Source organism: Salvelinus alpinus, chromosome 24 (assembly GCF_045679555.1).
Source record: "Salvelinus alpinus chromosome 24, SLU_Salpinus.1, whole genome shotgun sequence".
Taxonomy (NCBI): domain Eukaryota; kingdom Metazoa; phylum Chordata; class Actinopteri; order Salmoniformes; family Salmonidae; genus Salvelinus; species Salvelinus alpinus.
In genome coordinates, this window is record NC_092109.1 from 35805407 (window position 1) to 35828391 (window position 22985).

At 44.1% G+C, this 22985-nt stretch overlaps 2 protein-coding genes and 1 long non-coding RNA gene across 7 annotated transcripts; 2 read left to right on the plus strand and 1 right to left on the minus strand.

The window, feature by feature from the left end:
* The first annotated feature begins 223 nt into the window (after positions 1 to 223).
* LOC139552750 (CLOCK-interacting pacemaker-like) lies at positions 224 to 11810 on the plus strand. 3 transcript variants are annotated; one of them, XM_071364781.1, is made up of 5 exons: positions 224 to 417; positions 522 to 595; positions 6366 to 6583; positions 8377 to 8537; positions 8728 to 11810. In XM_071364781.1, exons 3-5 carry the CDS (start codon positions 6373 to 6375, stop codon positions 10027 to 10029), a joined length of 1674 nt encoding a protein of 557 aa, XP_071220882.1. In that variant the 5' UTR covers positions 224 to 417; positions 522 to 595; positions 6366 to 6372; the 3' UTR covers positions 10030 to 11810. The 3 variants fall into 3 exon arrangements, with proteins under 3 accessions (XP_071220882.1, XP_071220881.1, XP_071220883.1); XM_071364780.1 differs by having other exon boundaries at positions 224 to 595; XM_071364782.1 differs by lacking the exon at positions 522 to 595.
* A 6-nt stretch (positions 11811 to 11816) lies between these two features.
* LOC139552752 (uncharacterized) lies at positions 11817 to 16761 on the minus strand. Of its 3 annotated transcripts, XR_011670470.1 has the most exons (5): positions 16539 to 16761; positions 16306 to 16433; positions 14040 to 15998; positions 13689 to 13875; positions 11817 to 13459 (listed from the first exon to the last, which is right to left on the minus strand). It is a non-coding gene; the product is annotated as an uncharacterized lncRNA (long non-coding RNA). The 3 variants fall into 3 exon arrangements; XR_011670469.1 differs by having other exon boundaries at positions 13689 to 15998; XR_011670471.1 differs by lacking the exon at positions 13689 to 13875 and having other exon boundaries at positions 15723 to 15998; positions 16539 to 16677.
* A 352-nt stretch (positions 16762 to 17113) lies between these two features.
* sumf2 (sulfatase modifying factor 2) lies at positions 17114 to 21403 on the plus strand (the record flags this gene model as incomplete). Its single annotated transcript, XM_071364783.1, is given in 6 exon segments — positions 17114 to 17254; positions 17349 to 17496; positions 20591 to 20705; positions 20846 to 20890; positions 20973 to 21123; positions 21348 to 21403. Coding segments are annotated over 6 exon segments (603 nt in total), but the record flags the coding sequence as incomplete, so codon positions are not given.
* Positions 21404 to 22985: the final 1582 nt, after the last annotated feature.

Sequence of the window (22985 nt, forward strand, 5' to 3'; positions counted from 1 at the left end):
GTGTATGTGTGCGCGTCTGTGGCAGACACATGCGCTCCCCTACACTTCGCTCTGATTTTAGCCTAAATCCCGCCTACAATCAGTATACCTCCTCACGTGGATTAAACCATGTTGCCGCCCGCACACGTGTTTACGCACGGGATTGGCCACAGCACTGCTGTCTATGATGGATACGTCACTGCTGACCGGGGCATCACCACTAGGCTATTACTATTCAGATTAGGAGGAGGGTCTATGCGTAATGAACATCATCATGGACGCTTTTTGTACAGCTCGGACGGAATATTGAACAGACAGGGCGTATAGGTACATTGCTAGTTACAATGTATCGACTCGAGAACTCGGCGACAACATTAACGGGTGTTTGAAATACTTTTACATTGTTATTCTGGATGAGGATGCCCTACCGAGCAGGAGGTAAAACATTTTTCTACAGGATGGTACCCTAGCTAGGACTTGAAACTTGAGGAAAATAGTTATCTACATGATTCAAAGATGCTTTGGTTGGTATCTGCCTATAGACGGAACGCTTGTCAGGTCCTAGGGCGGGGAGGTTGACAAGGCAGAAGGTTTAAGGACAAGGACAGAATAAATGGTAAGACAAATGATAATATTGGCTTCATGATAATTATACCTCATACTTTTGCATGCATATCTCCAAATATCAACAGTTTAATAATTTAAGGATTTTGTTCCAATATCCCCAACTCTATAGACTACTGTTTAAATAGGTCACGCTACCAATTTGGTGCCTTTTGTGAAGTGTAACTTGGTTCCAAATAATAACTTTGTTCAACTTCATAAAAAAACACGTTTTCCCATCTTATGAGTTTTTTCTTCTTCTACAGTAAGTACCTATTAATTAAGTACCAACTAAAGTAACAGGGTTGACCTCGGTCTTGATTTCATCTCAAATCAAACGTAAATCCCCTTGTGACGGGGGATTGGAAGCTTGTTGTGTGCAACAGGGAGTGGCAATTGAATGCAAGCTTCACAAAGAACATTTTATTGTTACAACATTCTAGCATGTCTACCTATGGGTAACTGGGTTGACGTGTTATAACCGACCCCAGGGCCATGCACAGACCTTTTGGGGGGCAGGTGCTGAAACTGTAAAAAGGGCACCAAAAATATATATATATTCGACTTGTTGAGCAATTATGACTTTTATTATTTAGTTACATAAAAACAATAGATGGTTGATCTTAATGGTTAATTAATTAAATAACACATATTTAATGTAGATTTAATGAGGACTTGGCAGGCAGTGGATTCAGAAGAACAATGACAAAAACTGTACGTTTTATTTTACCCAGAACAAAAGGGCACTTTAGAGACTGGAAGGGAAAAGGGGCATGTGCTCTGTACAGGTAGAGCCCTGTCTGTGCACGTGCCTGCTCGACCCGCTCAGTTTTCCACCACAAAACACCAGAAAATGTCCAAAAAAAGAGTAGAACCAGCTCACCTGCTTTTACACTATGGCTTGACTATTAGTTAAATGTCTCTTTAAAAAGGAATAGTTTCACCATATTAATGTGAGAGTTCAGTTCACGTAACAGGTAAACAAATCACGAATTACATGAAATAAATAATAATCTTCAGAAATTACTTTTTCAAAGCAGGAGCATAACTAGGGTTTTACAATGATGGTACAAACTTGGAGAAATGTTGGGGTTAAGTGGGTCACAGAGGGTGCACAGAGGGACATGTCAAAATGCAGAATTTTGGCACTTTAGCAAGTCTGATTTATTTAATTATCCATGTGGTCTATATTAATAGGGCACTTCATTTAATATAACAGGCTTTTAAAATTCAATATTGGTGCACAACTTCTACAAAAAATATCAAAGGGATGCAAAAGGCACTCTTTTGGTGGAACGACCCAAATACTACTTTATGAAAACCTAGTGAGGGCTTTTAGTCATTTGCTTATGCCTAGCTGACTAAACTCAACTCCACGATTTATGATGGAGTTGAACAGCGGCTATTATGGGCGAACTTGACCTCTGATGTCACATAAAAATGAAGTTTCTATCAAAAACGACTGATTTCAGCACCCTGATTTCAGCACCCTGATTTCTGTGTATTCTTTGAATGCTGAAATCAGTCGTTTTTTGATAAAAACGTCAGAGGTCAAGTTCGCCCATAATAGCCGCTGCTCAACTCCATCATAAATCGCGGAGTTGAGTTTTTAACCTTTATTTAACTAGGCAAGTCAGTTAAAACCTCTTAAGGATCGGAGGATCAAATTTCGCCTAAAATGACATACCCTAATCTAACTGCCTGTAGCTCAGGACCTGAAGCAAGGATATGCATTCTTCATACCATTTGAAAGGAAACACTGAAGTTTGTGGAAATGTGAAATGAATGTAGGAGAATATAACAGATTAGATCTGGTAAAAGATATTACAAAGAAAAAATATATGTATTGTAATGAAACAGGCAGGGAGCAGGTCTCGAACCCTCAACCTTCTAGCCCGAGGTCCGGTGCGCTATCGACTGTGCCGCAAAAGCATGCTCGATCGGCAGAGTCGATTTCCGCGCTTATAAACCCAGGGTCGTTACACTACTCCCTCCTTTCAAAGAGCGCATCCTCACGCTAGCTTGCGACTTTACGTCTTACAGGAACGCGCTCACCGGCCAAGCACACGCACTGTCGTGGATGCAAGGTCCGATCCCACTTCTGATACCAATGTAATGAAACAGGCAGGGAGCAGGTCTCGAACCCTCGACCTTCTAGCACGAAGTCCAGCGCGCTATCGACTGTGCAGCAAAAGCATGCTCGATTGGCAGAGTCGATTTCCGCGCTTATAAACCCAGGGTCATTACAATATATATATATATATATATATATATTTTTCATCATCTTTGAAATGCAAGAGAAAGGCCAATATCTGACTTAGGACTCTAGGCACAATTAAAATGTTGGCCACTAGATGGCAGCAGTGTATGTGCAAAGTTTCGGACTGATCCAATGAACCATTGCATTTCTGTTTAAAATGTTGTATCAAGTCTGTCCAAATGTGCCTAATTGGTCAATATTTACATTTTCGAGTACATAACTGTGCACTCTCAAACAATAGCATGGTATGTTTTCACTGTAATAGCTACTGTAAATTGGACAGTGCAGTTAGATTAACAATCATTTAAGCCAGGGGTGTCAAAGTCAAATGGACGGAGGGCCAAATAAAAAATTTAGCTACAAGCCGAGGGCCGGACTGTTCGAATGTTCATTGAAAATTTTTTAAATGACGCATATAGTCTAGTGAACCTAATTGAACCTACTGAAAACCTAACAAATATATTCCAATATGATCAGATAAATAAAGCAATATTTTCTTATGGCTCTGTCAGTAATCTTTAATTTTCAACAGACACAAAAGACAAATTTCCTTTATATAAAAATCCCCATAACATGAACATTAAATGAAAGAAACCGGTATTCAAGGCACCATCAGTAGCCTATATTTTCTATTTTAGCAAAAGTGGGCTAAATTTACTTCAAAGAAAAAAACAATAATAGCAATTTTCTATCATCCACTCAACTGAAATATTTTTAAAATATAATTGGATTGAAATACAATAAAATAAAGTGCAAAAATCTATTAATCAAAAACAACACTTTGTTTAAGGAGAAGTAACATGCAGTGAAAACAAATATTAAACTTTAACTTTTAAACTTGAACTGAGTAAAAACTCTAAATATGTGATTGCACAGTAATGTTCACTTGTTTGAGGTTGAGGGTGATACTTGGTGGTGTCCCATCTTTTCCACAAGTTCATCAATGTTCGGGGTAAGGCTCTGAGCTGAGGAAATCCTCAGAATTGAGTGGAGGTGTTCAGCAGTAAGTCGACTTCTGTGTGATGTTTTGTTCAGGTTCATCAAAGAAAACAGTTGTTCACACAGGTATGTGCTGCCAAACATAGACAACGTTTGAGCAGCCTGGATGCGCAGCTGGGGCATTGTGTCGGGGAGGAAACGGGCGAACTCCGCAGCACCCACTGCCGCATATTTTGCCCTCAGTGCATCATTGCATTGGAGGTCAATCAACTCCATTTGGAGGTTTGGTGGTGAGCTTTCCACGTCAACAGCAAATGGGTTACCGAGCAGTTCCAACCTGCTTTTTTGTGCTTCAAAGTCAGCAAATCGGCGTCGAAAGTCAGCGGCAAGCATACCTATTTTATCAGCCAACTGTGCGCTCGGGAACGCACTGGTAGAGAGCTTCTCTTTCATGGTCTGGCAGCTGGGAAAGTGGCTCAAATTTTCTTTCCGCATCTGCGTCTCCCACAGAGTCAGTTTGGTTTTAAATGCCTTCACTGTACTGTACATATCAGAGATGACATGATCCCGACCCTGCAGCTGCAAGTTCATTGCATTCAGATGACTCGTAATGTCACACAGAAAAGCCATTTCACACAGAAACATTTCGTCTCGGAGTTGTGTTGTGTCTTTCCCTTTGCTGTCCAAGAACAGACAAATCTCCTCACGAAGCTCGAAACATCTTTGAAGCACCTTTCCCTGGCTTAGCCATCGCACCTCTGTGTGATAAGGCAAATCACCATGCTCCGTTTCTAACTCCGTCAGAAATGCCTTGAACTGGCGGTGATTCAAACCTTTGGCTCTGATAAAGTTAACTGTGCGCGTGATGATGCTCATTACATGCTCCATTTTCAAGGCTTTACCGCACAACGCTTCCTGGTGTATGATACAATGATAAGCTGTCAGCTCACCTGTCGCGTTTTCCTCTTGCATCTTTTCCCGTATCTTCGCCACCAGTCCGCTCCTGTGTCCACACATCGCAGGTGCTCCGTCGGTTGTCAAACCCACGAGTTTTTCCCAAGGCAGCTCCATCTCATTTACACAGCAGCCTACTGCTCGGTGCGTCACCGTTGCATTGTGGGAAATGTAGTATTGGTGCGTGTAAAAGATCTGCGGGCTGCCGGCTTGCTGCGGTCTGCGGGCCGGTTCTAATAATAAATCAAGATCATCCCAGGGGCCGTAAAAAACCTTCTCGCGGGCCGGATGTGGCCCGCGGGCCTTGACTCTGACATATATGATTTAAGCTTTCTGCCCATATAAGATATGTCTAGGGACATTTTCTTTTAACTTACAACATCATGCTAATAACATTAGTGCAACCGTCCCAAGGGTGGGACACTGATCTGTAGAGATGTTTATTAAGTACAAATTCTTATTTACAATGACGGCCTACCCTGGCCAAACCCAGACGACTCTGGGCCAATCACGGCCGGTTGTGATACAGCCTGGAATCGAACCAGGGTGTGTGCACTGAGATGCAGTGCCTTAGACCCGCTGCGCCACTCGGGAGTTTAATCGTCTAGATTATGATAATGACAAACAAACTAAATTGTTATGTGTACTTGGCAATGCTTTCAGATGAAGATGATGATAAATATCATTCTGTGCATAGTGCACACGTGTCAATGGGGGTTGTTATTTCTATGTAGCAGCTATAGTGCCACTGCCAGCCAGCAATTACGTAACACGGTTGGAGGAGGTACTTTACACAGAGCCTGTCTAGCCACAGATGATCTTATCAAGTTACTCCTCCCTCATCCGTGTGCAGGTCCTAGGGTGTTTACTCATAGGCTACGCCACGTTACAGCGGCTTATAGCAAACATGTGAGCCTTTACTCAGCGCTGCTTACTCCAATTACTCGCTATTCAAGTCATGCTGGATGGGCATTGTGGTTTGTATATCATTTAAAAAAAATGTGGCAACAGCAAATAGCTTAGACCATTAGGAAGTAAGGAAATGGTGTCCCATGTTTCTCCCCACATTCGTGATCCATAAACTGATAGAACTGTAAGATGTAGGCTAATGAAAAAGTTATATTTGATGTCCTTAATCAATCAATCTCTTGGGGACATTATTCTATCGTGTTGGTATTCCAGCATACATATCTATTCTGATACCCTCAGGTTGAGCTTTAATAGTGATAAGCTGGGGATCATTTAGTTCGCAGGTCTGTTATATAAAGTGGAGCTGGTGTCATGTATGTGCTGGTGAAGCCTGTAATGTCGAAATGCGTAGCTTTTTTTTCTTAGCAATAAAGAAGCATTTTTTTGTCCTCCCCAAGAGTGTCTGAATATCTCTTGTGCATCCAGTTTGTTCTTCAGTTCATATGCTTCTTTTGGACTATGAGGCAACAACCATGTACTTTTCTCCTTGTACACACTAGCCATCCATGCCCAAATCACAGTAGGGATATATGAAAGCATATTTACTCTACTGAGTTATAGCTGAACCAGCCACGTAGCCCAGCATTAGTCATCAAATTGATCAGGAGGACACCTGGTCCCATTGCGGTGTACATGTTTCTCACTGCTCTCCTCCCTGAAGGTCCGTGATGCCAAAGGAGCAGGCACATTTTGGGGAGCGGCCCGAGCGCGTACCCCAGGGCACCTCTAAGAATGCCAAGGATAAGAGTAACAGTGCCACTCTGCGGGCATCCCAGTGTGGCACTCACAGAGACCAGGAGGGTAGGAGAATGGGCATGAACGGGAGGATGTCCCGGTCTGACTCGGAGAAGGACTCAGAGAAAGACTCGGGATACTCTGGTGAGTAATTCTCTACTTTTGGCCACAAGAGATATTCTCTTTTTGTCCCCCAGAAAACATTGGCACCATGTGGCCCAGGGTTGGGGTCAATTTGAATTGGCCCATAGAGATGTATAGAGATCATTACATGGAAATAACTCATTTTGCATGGACACTGCCATTGAGGGCTTCCGCCATTTTAAAGTAGTCAACTGTGTGGGGATTCCTATGAGTTGGCAACCATTAGCCAATGATCAGAGTATTGTCTTCTTTAAATTGGGTTGCGTATGGTTTGTAAATGGCTTTAAGCTATATGACCGCCATCTAGTGGCCACAAAAAAGTTATGACACAAGATTTACTGCAGGTGGCAGTAAGTCGCCAATATTAGCTTTACACTTTTTCAAATGTCAAAAGAATACAAAAATGGACTGCTTTAAAATGGAGATAGCCTCAATGGCGCTGCCCATGATGTTACAGACAACATAATGGCACAGATACAACGTTGTGTTCTCTACACATCTCTATGAATTGGCCACACCCCACAGGAAGCTAAATTTGAATTGAAGGAAGTAGAATTTAATTCAAAGCATTTCAAACCAATTCAACTGAGACGTAAAACATGAAAGTCTCATTCGTTTGACAAATCTTTTATTAAAATGATATGCCACCAATTCATGCAAAGAATACACATACCATTAAAAATATTAGTTTGATTATAACTCAGATGTCAAACAGTATTTTCTTTGTAATGAGATGTTATATTGTTCCCTTCCATACTGCAGTGTTTGATTATTGCATTGGGAATGTATTTTTATTTATTTTTTTACATTAAGGGAATTATTATAGACAACCCACAACATGATCTTAACATATTTACAGACCACTGTAATTGTTTAAAATAGTTTTAGGAGAATGAGTTGTAAAAATGAAATATTTCAACCTTATGCTACATGGTATTGGTAACCATACATTATGTAAAAAATAAACATTACTATGGTGCTGTGTAGAATAAATAAGCCATTTGAATTTCATTAAATTAAATTATACTTCCTTAAATTAAATTCAAATTCTGCTTCCTGTAGGGCGTGGCCAATTCAAATTCAAGAATTTAATCGGAATCAAAGAGCAATTCGCAACTCAATTAAGAATTATCTCCAACCCTGATGTGGGTCCAATGCAGGCTCAAATATTGATCCCATGTAGCATGGCCATATAGGGCCGATGCGACTTTGTTCATCAGCGTTACATTGGCCCTAATGCCCTCACTTTGTGTGAGAAGCCCATATCTGGTGAGGGTAGCCCTCACTTTGCCTGCAATAAGCGCACCCTTTTCAATCAACTGCCATTATTGGGCTCGTTTGTGTACCAATATGAGTTCATGGTCTTGGCCCTACATAAAAACAGTTTACAACCAGGAAATGGAATCATTAAAACGTTGGCACCAACTGGGTTTGCGTACAGCACGTACTGAAGGAAAGGGGGATACCTAGTGAGTTGCACAACTGAATGCATTCAACCGAAACGTCTTCCACATTTAACCCTACCGGTCTGAATCAGAGGAGTCATACTGGCATCATACATTCACCCAGCTACCTTAAGATGAATTGCACCAACTAAGTCGCTCTGGATAGGAGCGTCTGTTAAATGACTCATGTATATAGTGGCTGTGTCAACAGGATGAATCTCCTCCCTCTTTCGTTTCTCTCCCTTTATCTCTATCTCTTACTCTTTCCCTTTTCTCTCTCTCTCTCTCTCTCTCTCTCTCTCTCTCTCTCTCTCTCTCTCTCTCTCCACCCCTCTTCCTCTTTCCCAGAGACTGGTTCGGACTCGGTGCAGAATGATCTGGATGACCAGCGTAGCAGCGTAAGTGAGGCCTACCGAGCCCACAGCAGTAGCAGCTCCCTGGGCCACAACGTGCCCCTGTTTGAGGAGCAAAACCCCATCTACGTCATCAAGAACCTGGTGGTTAAACCGGTGAGACACTTTGGTTAGCATTGTAGATTACCATAATGTTTGGTGACCCTCGGGACAATAATTTGTTCAAAGCATCCTTTCCTCAACCTCTTCCTGCTCCTGTTTGTTTAATCTGATCTGTGAATGTAACCACCTCTCCATGTCTTCTCTGTCACAATACACCCCTGGTTATAACCTCCTGATGGTATAGTCTGGACCAGAGCAACTACTGCACAGAACCCTGGCATGGGGGGGAGGATGGGACAGTCTGTCTGGTTCCAAGGCCCCCACCCAGCTCCTACTCATCCAAAAACCAGGGGTACCATCCCCTGTCCCTGCCCCCAACAATCTGCCTGATCCACAGGGCCAGTCCAAGAAAGGGGGCAGTAGAAGCAACAAGAACCATAACAGCAAGAACTCGTACCTCCCCATCCTCAACTCCTACCCCCGCATTGCCCCCCACCCGAGGAAGGAAGGCTCAGAGCAGAGCAGAGAGGGTGCAGGGGATGTGAAGGAGAGAAGCATAGAGGGCCAGAGCCGGAGCAAGAGGGTGTGTACGGAGGACAAGAGAGAAGCAGTATCCACCACCACTCATCTTCGACCACAGCAGCACCAACACCACCAGCAAGAGAGCAGAACCCAATCCCATTACAAAGTCAGCAGCAGCCGAAGCTCCTCATCCCACCTCCCTCACCATTCCATGGGTGGCCCTGCCTCCTCCACCCAGCAGGGATCTCACTACTGCCACCAACATGCCAAACCCAGCCCCTCTCCCTCCCACTCCAACAGTTTTGGCTCCCCATCCGTCATCAGCTCCCAAACATCCTCGTCCTCCTCGTCCTCCGCTGACAGCTGGGCCCCACAGGCCTCGGTAGACCTGTCCGACTGCTTGTCTGACTGCTCGTTGGTGCGTCAGCGGCGCTTCCTCAACACGGCAGAGATCCTGAGCCAGTCGGGCCTGCTGGCCATCACGTTGCGCACCAAGGAGCTGCTGCGCCAGAATGCCGCCACCGAGAAAGAGCTGGCCCAGCTCCGCCAGCACGCACAGCTACTCTGCTTGGCGGCCCAGACCGGCCAAGAGGCCACCCAGCAAGGACCTAACGAAGATCCCAGCCCCATGGACAAGCTGTTCCAAGCCATGTCCCAGTCGGGATGCTACCCGAGCCTCGACTGGACCTACTTTAATGCCAACAGCAACAACCATCCTGAGAAAGGAGACAAGGCTGAGAAAGACAGCAGGGACAGTAATAATAACGACAAGCATAGCCCGTCTCAGAACCCGGTGGCGGCGGCGCCCCTGGGTAACCATGACGATGTCACTTCCCCTCCGTCGCCAATTTTCGCCCTGTCTCCTGACCCAGAGGACTGTCCCGATGTTCTCGCCAGCCTGCTCTCCATCTCTCCATCTCCCCATTCCCAAGGGCGGGGCCAGAGACATGGGGGCAGCGCTAAGCACCTGTGTGACCTCACCATGCCCCCGGATAGCTCCACCCACCGGGCCTATTTACTCTAACTCTTATGGGGAGGGGCTTCCATGGGGGACGTTTTGACAAAGGAGCATGTGCCACTGTAGGGGGAGAAGCTACGGAGAGAGGGGAATGCACCGAACTGTGCAAAACTGTTAATGCCCGATCTTAACTGTATTACATCTAATGAACGCTTTTTTTGTTGTTTTTTTACTGTTGACTCTACTACCACACTTAAATAATTATCACAATATTGTTTATTTTATTGATCTAATTAGCCAGGGTATTTCAATAATGAGAAAATACAAATATGCTTCTTAGAGGACGTTGTAAACAAACATGAGGGTCCATGAATGGATTATCCAATTCAGTACATTAAGTTCCAGCACATCGATCATTAAATGTATGGAATATAATTATTCTGCTCGGGCCCTTTTTAAACATAGAAAGGTTCCCTCGGTTGTAGTTTGCTTAAAAGCCTTGGTAAAACGATAACAGCACACTAGGATACTAGGGGCGGACAAGCTTTTCAACATAATGGGAAAATGAACACAGACCATCCCATTAACCTTTTGCTCAGGCTTTCAGATGCTCCTTGACCTCTTCAGTGGCGCTGACAGTGTGAAAGGGGACTTTGACCTCCACCGACCGTAGGGGTAGTCTCCCATGAACCCCCTCATGCCATGGTCAGTGCTACTGTGCTCTCTGGTCATTTTGAGGGTTAAAGCCATTCTCAGAATAAAGAATGGCCTGCATGTAGCCTAGTATATTGCAGCTCTGAAGTGCTTTATATATTGTGGGTCATGTTCTCTCTTTGTTCAGTCATATTATCAGCCAGCACTTGTTGTAGAAAGTTTTGGATGTGCATATTTTGCACGCTTCATTGAATCCAAGGACATGGGATGGGAAGAGATTCTCTGGTGTAACATGAGACTAGAGTCAGATATCATGGAGACAGACACTGTACTAGAAGCACATTGGTCATAATATCCTGATTGAAATGTAGTTAGGCTATACAGTAGTCAGACTATTTTGATGTGCATGGCACTGGGATATCACTGGCTATTTCTGTATAATTTGGTATGCTCCTTCGATCCTATTTGTAAGTGTGTCACCTAAAATGCAGTATGATTGGATTATGGTATTGTGGGTATGGGCACGGACATGTAATATATGTTTGTCTGCAGCTTTATGGTGGATTAAAGGGGAAATCTGCATTTCAAACAACAAAGTTTTTGCCCCGTCGCTCGTTTGGTAAAAAGCTGAGGGACGGGGCTAAATAAATGTAACCACTCTCAAATGAATAGACATAGGACTGAACATCATTGAGATTAACATTATAGTTTTAACCATGTTTTGAGGCTATAAGTGTTTTTTTCTTTTACGATTATATTGTTTACAAACAACAGATTATAAAAAGGTTATATTTTCAGTTCAGATGGGATACTACAGTTGAAGTTCATGAGGCATTTACACTGTGTACAAAATATTAAGAACGACTTCCTAATATTGAGTTGCACTTTCATCTGAATTCACCTGGTCAGTCGGTCATGGAATATTATATTAGTCAAGAATCAATAGCATCATTCATTGGAAAGTCAAATGTACGTAGCAATCGCAGCTTGTACAGTTGTGAAATTTGACTGGTTCTATGAAAACACAAAAACTATAGGACTTCAGTTATTGTAGATAGAATTAGAAGTGAATTTGAAGATTATATAAAATGTATACAATTGTGTCAAACTAAGTGTTGTTCCCTCCTGCTTCAGGCGCCTGAACACATAGGCATTAAGATGATGTAATAAAGAGCTCCAATTCATTCAATAAATACAAATGACTTCAAGTTCATTTATTTGGAGGTCTGTGTTGTGGTTTAATGTGGGTAATATGGTGATGTTCACATCGTTGCTTAACTATTTACATAATCAGAATTACGTAAGTGACATGGAAAAGCCACTGAGTACTTCTGACCGACACAAACACAGCCAGGAATAAAAGACAGGCACTATAACAAATGTACTAATCACAGCCATGAATAAAAGTTAGTCACCAAAGCAGTAATCAATAAGCTGGAACATGTGGATCCCTCTTTGGCCCTCTGGCACAGGGGCTATTATCTACAGAACTTTAGCACGTCAGATGTGTCAACAACAAAGTGTTCCAGAACGGAACCCCGAGTCAGGGTGAAGGTGACAGCATCTTGTTTTGTGTCTAGTTTGTTTCTCAGGAGGACCACCCTGGATAAACTTCACATACTGTAGATAGTGAACCTGGAACTACCCAGAGATAATGAAGACAATGAAGAAACAGTCAGACTGACACCTGATCTTTAACTGGAGGGACACATGTTGCAAGGACCAAACAGCCGTCTTGTTCTTAGACGTTTGAGGCATTGACCTGCTCACTGTCTTAGTCTACCTGCTTTCTCTAGTGAGGCTTCTCAAGCCAACATGAGTGTCTGGGAGTACACCTGAGGTCATGGACTCCTCTCTGTCTGGAGTACACCTGAGGTCATGGACTCCTCTACATCTGGAGTACACCTGAGGTCATGGACTCCTCTCTGTCTGGAGTACACCTGAGGTCATGGACTCCTCTGTCTGGAGTACACCTGAGGTCATGGACTCCTCTGTCTGGAGTATGTCTGAGGTCATGGACTCCTCTGTCTGGAGTATGCTTGAGGTCATGGACTCCTATGTCTGGAGTATGCTTGAGGTCATGGACTCCTCTGTCTGGAGTATGTCTGAGGTCATGGACTCCTATGTCTGGAGTATGCTTGAGGTCATGGACTCCTATGTCTGGAGTACACCTGAGGTCATGGACTCCTCTGTCTGGGAGTACGCCTGAGGTCATGGACTCCTCTGTCTGGGAGTACGCCTGAGGTCATGGACTCCTCTGTCTGGGAGTACGCCTGAGGTCATGGACTCCTCTGTGTCTGGAGTATATCTGAGGTCATGGACTCCTCTGTCTGGGAGTACGCCTGAGGTCATGGACTCCTCTGTCTGGGAGTACGCCTGAGGTCATGGACTCCTCTGTCTGGGAGTACGCCTGAGGTCATGGACTCTTCTACGTCTGGGAGTACACCTGAGGTCATGGACTCCTCTCTGTCTGGAGTACGCCTGAGGTCATGGACTCCTCTGTCTGGAGTACACCTGAGGTCATGGACTCCTCTACATCTGGAGTACTTTCTGAGGTCATGGACTCCTCTGTCTGGAGTATGTCTGAGGTCATGGACTCCTCTACATCTGGAGTATGCTTGAGGTCATGGACTCCTTGAACTGCTGATATGAGGAGTGGACTGGGAGACGGAGGACGAGAGTGCAAGGTTTGGCCTCTAGGTACAGCGTGGAGAACACCCGTCTCTCCCCCCCGAGTGTGCAGGAACTCCATGGTGGGCTGTGTGGGGAAGCACAGTGTGCCCCCCCCCCCCCGGCCAGACACGAAGACCAGAAGCTTCTTGACGGTCAGAGACTCACATCCCTGAAGAGGACAAAAACACAGACAATATGACCTAGGATGAATCTTGAGAGGCTGACGTGCTTCTCCTAAACATAATTAATCACTATTCATATATAAAAACATTCTCTCCTTGTTCTCCTCTATCAGGCCTGCTTCCAGGACCCAGATTAAGCCTGGTCCTGGACTAAAAAACATCCCTGAAACATGATGATGAATCATTTGCATTGAAGATTGATGACATTTTCCTTACATTCCACCCCAATAAGCCAGTCCCTCCAGTAGCCATACGTTATGTCCTCAGCTATTCTCTCATCACTACCGGGGGCTGAGAAGTTCACGTGGAAGAGCGTGAGGTCTACTGCAGAGAGAGGTCTGGCTAGTAACATCTGCTTGAATACAGCAGGATGCCTCTAGCAAGCCCAGAGTAGCCAGTCCTCCTTTCATTTGGTTTAAACACAACAAAAAGGACAACACGCAACACAGAGTGAGGGACGTGCACAAGAGACTGAGCTCATAAAAGTAATTACTGTAACTTTATCTCACTGCTGTGCCAAAAGTGACTAGGCCCAACTCAGCAGTTATTGTACAAAACATACTTTACTGGTCCACATGACAACCAAACATCCAAATAGCCCCTCGCAGCAAACCGCACAATGTCTTCCCTTTCCTCCCATGTCTGGACAGGGCTGAGGACCCCCAGCAGACGCAGGATTGAAGACTCTTCCTCCATGACCTCACTAGCAGCCTCCAGGGTTGTGGGTTGAATGACATGAGGAGATCACAATGCACATCAAAACCCCAGGCCTGTACTCACAAAGCATTTCAGAGGAGGAGTGCTGATCTAGGATCAGTTTCCCATTTTAGATCATAATGAATAAGAGTATACAGGTCACTGACAAAAAAAGGAAACACTTACTTACTTACTGCTTACTGACTTTATTGTCAGTCGATAGGAACATTAGCCCGAGCTATTTAGGAGAGATATCACACCTGGCACAAATGATTGTCTAGTTCTGTTTTTCCTGCTGAGGGGTGCCCTATACCTGCGCCCAGAGGGGAGTAGTTCAAAGTCCGGGTACAGGGGGTGGCTTGGGTCCAAAATTATTTTGTGAGCCTTGTGGAGGGCCCTGACCTTAAAGATCTCATCAAGGCCTGTCTGTTTGACTCCAAGTACCTTGCTTGCTGTGGTGATAATCCTTCTCAGCATATTTCTCAGGCTGACAGTGGCATTGCCAAACCAACAAACAATACAAAAAGTTTAAATACTCTCACTTGAGTAAAAGAGGGATAAAAAGTAGATTGAGAGCAGGTGCTTCCAGAGTTAATTAAGCAATTAACATCCCATCATGTTTAGGGTCATGTATAACAATGCTGGGCAGGCCATTATTTTTGCTACAATGGCTTTGCCCCAATAGGATGACAATGCCCCATCCATAGGGCACGAGTGGTCATTGAATGGTTTAATGAGCATGAAAACAATGTAAGCCATATGATGTGTCCGTCTCAGTCACCAGATCTCAACCCAATTGAACACTTATGGAAGATTCTGGAGCGGAACCTGAGACAGCATTTTCCACCACAATCAACAAAACACCAAATTATGGAATTTCTCATGGAAGAATGGTGTTGTATCCCTCCAACAGAGTTCCAGACACTTGTAGAATCTATGCCACGGTGCACTGAAGCTGTTCTGGCTCGTGGTGCCCCCAACGCCCTATTAAGACACTTATTATTGGCGTTTCCTTTATTTTTGCAGTTGCCTGTATGTACAGGAAGGACCTGGTCCAAGATCAACACTCCTAGTCTGAGAAGCTATGTGAGTATAAGCCCAGGGCTCAGGCTACATACACAAACCAATATATACAGCAAAGAACACGTGAACATGTCACGTGCCTTCTCCAGCCTGGCTCGTATTTCCTGATGTGTGATCTCGTCCAGGGCTACAGGAGCAGACGGAAGACCACAGATCATGTCAAACGTTCTCCTGGACAGGAAGAACCATATCTCACCACTCAGACACTGATCATGTTCTCTACCAGCCTGTACATTATCCCACGCTAAAACTAAAACATGGTACAAGTTAATACCACCATATTAATTCATTTTTTGGGGGGGGGGGTTACTATGGACAGCGCATAAGAGGCCACCTATCTATGTAGTAATATAGCATATAGGACCTTATAGTTCACTCTGCTAGGACTACACTGAAAGTGATACAACAGGACAGAGTTCTAGGACTAGATAGAAAGTGTCTTATTTGAACATATAAACAGTGCGATCTTACAATACTAGTCCAATATTAGGCTTTTGCAGTGGTCTGGCCCCTGGAACAAACAACAGTCTCGGATGGCTGCCATCAACAGCTGAAGGAACTCCTGTGTTTGACCATGTTGGTCGACTGACCCCTCACGTTGAACCTCTGAGGTTGAATCGTTTCCAGCTGAATGCCTTGGTGGCAGAGCGGAGTACGTCCTTTCGTTAAATAAATAAATAATCTTCCATGTTCTCTGGATGGGACACCTGGGAGGCCAAGGCAGACAGCAGTACCTGTAGGTGAACCCTACGATAAAAACAGAAAAAAATGATGACATGATACGGAGACACATCGTTTGGAGGAGACAGGATATAGGCTGGGGAAATGTAACAGCCCACTGGGCAAAGACTAGCGTTGCCTAATACATCGGACTGATACCATCGTTACCCCATGGATATTCCACTCTAGCGATGATTCCATAACTTTCCATTGCATTCTTGTCTTTGGTATTATGAAATCATAGATAAGCAAAGGCCTGACATCTAATGGAAATAAATAACAAACATGTAGGCCTGATCTCGTGTATGATGATGCCAACTTCAGATATACTTACTCTTCTGTCGTCATGATGGTCTTCTCTTGGCTTCGACAGTAGGAAACGGGGCATGTTGGCTGTTGGTACAGTTGTTGGGGGCAGGTGAGGAGAAGAGCACTGCATGGGTGACAGTGAGAAAGAATTTCCTGAAATTAATAAAGGAAAAGTTAGGCTTACAAAAGTCCAACTGTCAACCTTCAAGTATTAATTTCGATCATAAAAACCTGTAGACTTAGCTTATTGTCACTTACAGTTTAACTTGATCGTGCAACTTCAACCTCCTCCTGCAGGTGGCAGAAATGATGCCCAGACCAGAGCTTGTTATCCCAAAAGCATCGTAGCACTGCAATCATCTTTCGTTCATTTAATTTCAATGGAATTAAGATTATTTTAGTACTATGATGCTTTTGGGAAATCCAGCCGAGGACAGCAGGATGTTAGCCTGAGATCAGAAATTGCAACAGATTACGCCAATTATGTTGCAAAACACAAACGGAACAAAGTCGAGAAGGATCTATCTGAATTTGTCCAAATTACACCCATACCAAACGTTGACTAAAGTTATCCGAGCGAGACGAGAAAGGCAAGTCAGATTTACACAAAATTCCTGATTAATTTAACGCTAACTAACTATATATGGAAATGATGCACAACTGAGTCAACGTTTCAACAAAGTTGTTTCCAAGGGGAACTGTTTTTTCAGTCGGACCACAGTTTCCTGTCCGTTAGTGAAAATAGTCCGACTGTAATTGTTTCAGGGTTCAGTGTAAACCTGAAGAAGTATATATACATAAAACAATGGCTACTTAGAGAGCGTTGATCTATGGTGCTCAAAGTACATGAACGGACTTACCCTGGACCTGCACATTCCACTAGTTTATGAAAACACGATCGCCTTATCAATTTAGAACCATGAACCTCAGAATAGTACTTATTTTGTGCCTCTTCGCTCTGTCTTGCATCGCAGGTAAGGAACATTCACTGATGCTAATCAACTTTTTCGGCACAATTAAATAATACAACAGATACAGCTTCACAACTGTACATCTTTGGCTCTACAGACGATGAAGGAATGGTGCAAATTCCAGGAGGAAAGATGACGATGGGGACGAACTCAGCCGACGGCAAGGATGGAGAATCACCCACGAAAGAAGTGACAGTCGATCCATTCAGTATCGATAAATATCCTGTCACTAATTCTGACTTCAGGTAACTTACTTTGATACAGCGATGATGATTCTTCCCAGTAAGCAACATTACGTTGAAAGGATGTATAACATACTTATTTTCCAGACGTTGAAGTTGGGTTCATTTTAATTATTGAAAAAACTGTGAAAATACGTTTTTTCCGGACATTAAAATCAGGTTCATTTTCGGGTCTGTCTTTTTTTTGGTAATTGATACTATGGCCAAACTTCAACTGCACATACATTCTCAAGGAAGTAAGGATTATATCACAATGACAATGTTTTTATCCATTTAATATAGGAAGGAGGAACCAATGGAAGATTGCAACATATAATATATATTATTGCTCCCATCTGTCACATGGACTTATATTAGTCTTTTTAAAAAAGCTTTAAAACGGGCAGTGATGATGTTCAAAGTAGTCCAACCTACAGAATAAACCGACAGACTACTTCAACTACAATAACATTCTCAGTAATGTTTTTTATTTTCTTGTTAGGACTGTGATACTGTATGTTGCTGTTGAATGCTCTGGATAGGAGCGTCTGCTAGATGACCAAAATTTAAATTTAAACCTTCACAAGGCCGCGGGGCCCGACGGATTACCAGTGTACTAAGAGCATGCACAGACCAACTGGCAAGTGTCTTCACTGACATTTTCAACCTCTCCCTGACTGAGTCTGTAATACCTAATTGTTTCAAGCAGACCACCATAGTCCCTGTGCCCAAGTAACCTGCCTAAATGATTACCGCCCCGTAGCACTCACGTCGGTAGCCATGAAGTGCTTTGAAAGGCTGGTCATGGCTCACATCAACACCATCATCCCGGAAACCCTAGACCCACTCCAATTCGCATACATCCACAGATGACGCAATCTCACTGGACTTCCTGACGGGCCGCCCCCAGGAGGTAAGGGTAGGCTACAACAAATCTGCCACGCTGATCCTCAACACGTGGGCCCCTTAGGGGTGCGTGTTTAGTCCCCTCCTGTTCTCTCTGTTCACCCACTGCATGGCCAAGCACGATTCCAACACCATCATCAAGTTTGCTGACGACACAACAGTGGTAGGTCTGATCACCGACAACAATGAGACAGCCTATAGGGAGGAGGTCAGAGACCTGGCAGTGTGGTGCTAGGACAACAACGTCTCCCTCAACGTGAGCAAGACAAAGGAGCTGATCGTGGACTATAGGAAATGGAGGGTCGAACACGCTCCCATTAACATCGACGGGGCTGTAGTTGAGCGGTTTGAGAGTTTCAAGTTCCTTGGTGTCCACATCACCCTCAAACTATCATGGTCAAACACAGCAAGACAGTCGTAAAGAGGGCATGACAAAACCTTTTCTCCCTCAGGAGACTAAAAAGATTTAGTATGGTTCCCCAGAACCACAAAAAGTTCTACAGCTGCACCATTGAGAGCATGCTGACCGGTTGCACCACCGCCTGTTATGGCAACTGCTCGGCCTTCAACCGTAAGGCGCTACAGAGGGTAGTGCGTACGGCCCAGTACTTCACTGGGGCCAAGCTTCCTACTATCCAGTGTGACAATCTGCTCCTGCCACGCCCTCTAGTGCTCATCCTGTGTCTCCTTGCCCTGCCGCCACTCCCCCAGTGCTCTCTCCCTGTGTTTGTGATTGGGCAGAGACAGGTTTGCTGGAGTCAGAGCAGATCCCCACCAGCTGCAACCTGTTCCATAATCAAGACCTCTACAAATACTCAGTCCTGCCACTTCCACACTGCCAGATCGTAATCTCTGCTCAGTCAGTCCATGTTTCTAGCCGTTTGTTCCTGTTGTGCCTGTTTTCCCTTCCCTGACGCTGTTTTCCGCTCCGCTACAGTTCTACCCGCTCTGACTCTGGTCCCTGTCTCCAGTCCGACTTCTTGTCATTACTGCTACTCTGTCCTGGATTCCCCACTCTACGCTCCCTTGGATTCCCCTTTGGACCTGATTACCCTGTTCAAACACCTCTAGACCTCAGCCTCCACACCTGTTTTCCGGCAACCTACACAATCTTCCCCCCGTGTTTCAATAAATACCTTGGTTACCTCATCCCAGTCTTCTCGTCTGAGTCTGCTCTTGGGTTCACTTGTTCCGCTCCACGTACCTTTATACTAGGCTTTGTCAGAGGAAGGCCCAAAAAATTGTCAAAGCCTCCAGTCACCCATGTCATAGACTGTTCTCTCTGCTACCGCACGGCAAGCGGTACTGGAGAGCTAAGTCTAGGACCAAAAGGCTCCTTAACAGCTTCTACCCCAAGCCATAAGACTGCTGAACAATTAATCAATTGGCCACCGGACTATTTACATTGACTCCCCCCTCTTTGTTTTTACACTGCTGCTACTCACTGTTTATTATCTATGCATCGTCACTTTACACCTATCTACATGTACAAATTACCTAATCTGTACCACCGCACATTGACTTGATACATGTACCCTCTGTATATAGGCTCATTTATTTTATTGTGTTACTTTTTATTGTAAAAAAATTACTTTAGTATATTTAGTAAATATTTTCTTAACTCTATGTCTTGAACTGCATTGTTGGTTAAGGGCTTGTAAGTAGTATTTCACGGTAAGGTCTACCTACACCTGTTGTATTCGGCGCATGTGACAAACTTTGATTTGATGTGTTGCACAAGTTTGAACAGCACAGTAAAGTATGGCATAGTAGAGCACAGAGTACACTACGGTACAGTTTAATTTAGTAAAGTACAGTACGGTTTAGTTCAGTAGAGAACAGAGTAAACTTTACTTTTCTTTACTGTGCTGTACTTTACTTTTCTTGACTGTACTGTATTGTACTACACTCTTCTGTGTTCTACAGTACTATGCTGTCCAAACTTGTGAAAAATAATGTACGTCTATGTTTGGGCCAAATCGAGGCCGGACCAGACCAAATCTGAACCAAACATAGACGTCTATGAATGGTTCAGATTTGGTCTGGTCCGGACAAAAATATCTATGTCCGTGGACGTTGAAATTGAGGCATGTCCGCACCAAGACGGCCAAAAGACGTTGGCATCAGTCTATGCTTGGTCGGTTTGTATGTGGGTACACTAGTTGACACTGGAAACTGAGAATATTGAAGTGGTTTATTGTCTTCATCCCAGGGAGTTTGTCAGGGCACAGAAATACAAGACTGAAGCGGAGACCTTCGGCTGGAGTTTTGTGTTCCAGGACTTTGTGTCTGAAGAGCTGAAGAGCAAAGTGACAGAGAAAATAGAGGTGTGTTGAAAGTCACTTCTGCATTTCATATCAAACATCTCTCACACTGATAGGTGATAGGTGTACGTTTTTTCGGGGGGGGGGGGGGGGGGGTTCCTTCCGAACTGTGATAATGATTAACTCTCCTTTCACCCCTGAAGTCAGCACCTTGGTGGATGCCAGTCGAGCGGGTGTTTTGGAGGCAGGTAATGAAGTCATTTTTTAGTTTTTCCCATCCCCCCATACCTATATCTGGACTACCTGACTCCTCCTTATGTGTTTGTGCAGCCTGCAGGTCCTGGTTCTGGAATCCGGGAGCGTCTGGACTCCCCAGTGGTCCAGGTGAGCTGGAATGATGCCCAGGCCTTCTGCAGCTGGAGGGGGAGGAGGCTGCCCAGCGAGGAGGAGTGGGAGTGGGCTGCGCGTGGGGGTCTACAGGGTGAGTGGGGCTCGCTAACATAAAATAAAAAATTGTAGTGGGATTGTCTTTATTACAATGCCGGCTGGGGTGGATCTCCACAAAGAATAAGACATATCTCACCATACAATAAGAACCCATGGAATTAGAATTCTAAATCTTGTTAAGTGTTTTTTATTAAGCTTCAAATTAATAGCCATTCATGTATAACAGCCCTCCTCCATTCTCCTCCTTCTTCCCTCCAGGTAGAACGTATCCCTGGGGAAACAAATTCCAGGCCAACCGCTCCAACCTGTGGCAGGTCAGACAAATGACATCACATTCACCATCCTGAAATGAACATTCTAAAGTTCTTCTCAACCTTCTCAGTAATTCTTTAAAAATATATTTTGGTTCTTGTGTTCTAAAGCCAAAGTTAAAACTTACATAACCTACATCCTACACAAGTTTCCATGTCAGGATTTGCTCAGAAATATTTTATTCATGATTTATAAAGTGTTTACAATTTATAAATGATTGTAAAAATAAATTCATCATGTCATTTCAGATACGTGAGGGTAGCCTCACGATATCTTTCATGGCCACCATTAATTTGATATTTGAGTGATATAAAAAGGGAAATATACCTGAAAAGTATGAGTGGTTTAGGTTAATTTCCCATTATTTGTGGGCTCTGCCTATCAAGCAGAGCTGAAATAAAAGATCCCAGAAATGTTCCATGCGCACAAAAATATGATTTCTCTCAAACTTTGTGCACAAATTTGTTTACATCCCTGTTAGTGAGCATTTCTCGTTTGCCAAGATAATCCATCCACCTGACAAGTGTGGCATATCAAGAAGCTGATTAAACCGCACGATCATTACACAGGTGTACCTTGTGCTGGGGACAACAATGCCACAGATGTCTCAAGTTTTGAGGGAGTGTACAATTGGAATGCTGACAGCAGGAATGTCCACCAGTGCTATTTCCAGAGAATTGCATGTTCATTTCTCTACCATAAGCCACCTGACTCAATGTCGTTTTAGAGAATTTGGCAGTACGTCCAACCGGCCTCACAACTGCAGACCACGTGTATGGCGTTGTGTGGGCGAGCGGTTTGCTAATGTCAACGTTGTAAATAGAGTGCCCCATTGTGACAGGTGGGGATATAATATGGCCAGGCATACGCTAAGGACAGCGAACACAATTGCTTTTTATCGATGGCAATTTGAATGCATAGACCGTGATGGATCTTGAGGCCCATTGTCGTGCCATTCATCCACCACCATCACCTCATGTTTCAGCAACCTCATGTTTCGCAACGATCTGTACACATTCCTGGAAGCTGAAAATGTCCCAGTTCTTCCATGGCCTGCATATTCACCAGACGTGTCACCCATTGAGCATGTTTGGGATGCTCTGGATCGACAGTTTGTTCCAGTTCGCGCCAATATCCAGGAACTTCGCACAGCCATTGAAAGGGACAACATTCCACAGGCCACAATCAAGGGACTGATCAACTCTATGTGAAGGAGATGTGTCACGCTGCATGAGGTAAATGGTGGTCACTTCAGATACTGACTGGTTTTCTGCTCCATGCCCCTACCTTTAAAAAAAAATGTATCTGTGACCAACAGATGCATACCTGTATTCCCAGTCATGTGAAATCCATAGATTAGGGCCAAATTAATTGATTTCAATTGACTGATTTCCTTATATATCTTTTTAATTTTTGTAAATTTTATTTAACTGAGAAAGTCCATTAAGAACATTCTTATTTACAATCACGGCCTACCCAGGCCAAACTCAGACGGTGCTGGGCCAATTGTGCGCTGCCCTATGGGACTCCCAATCACGGCCGGATGTGATGCAGCCTGGATTCGAACCAGGTACTGCAGTGACG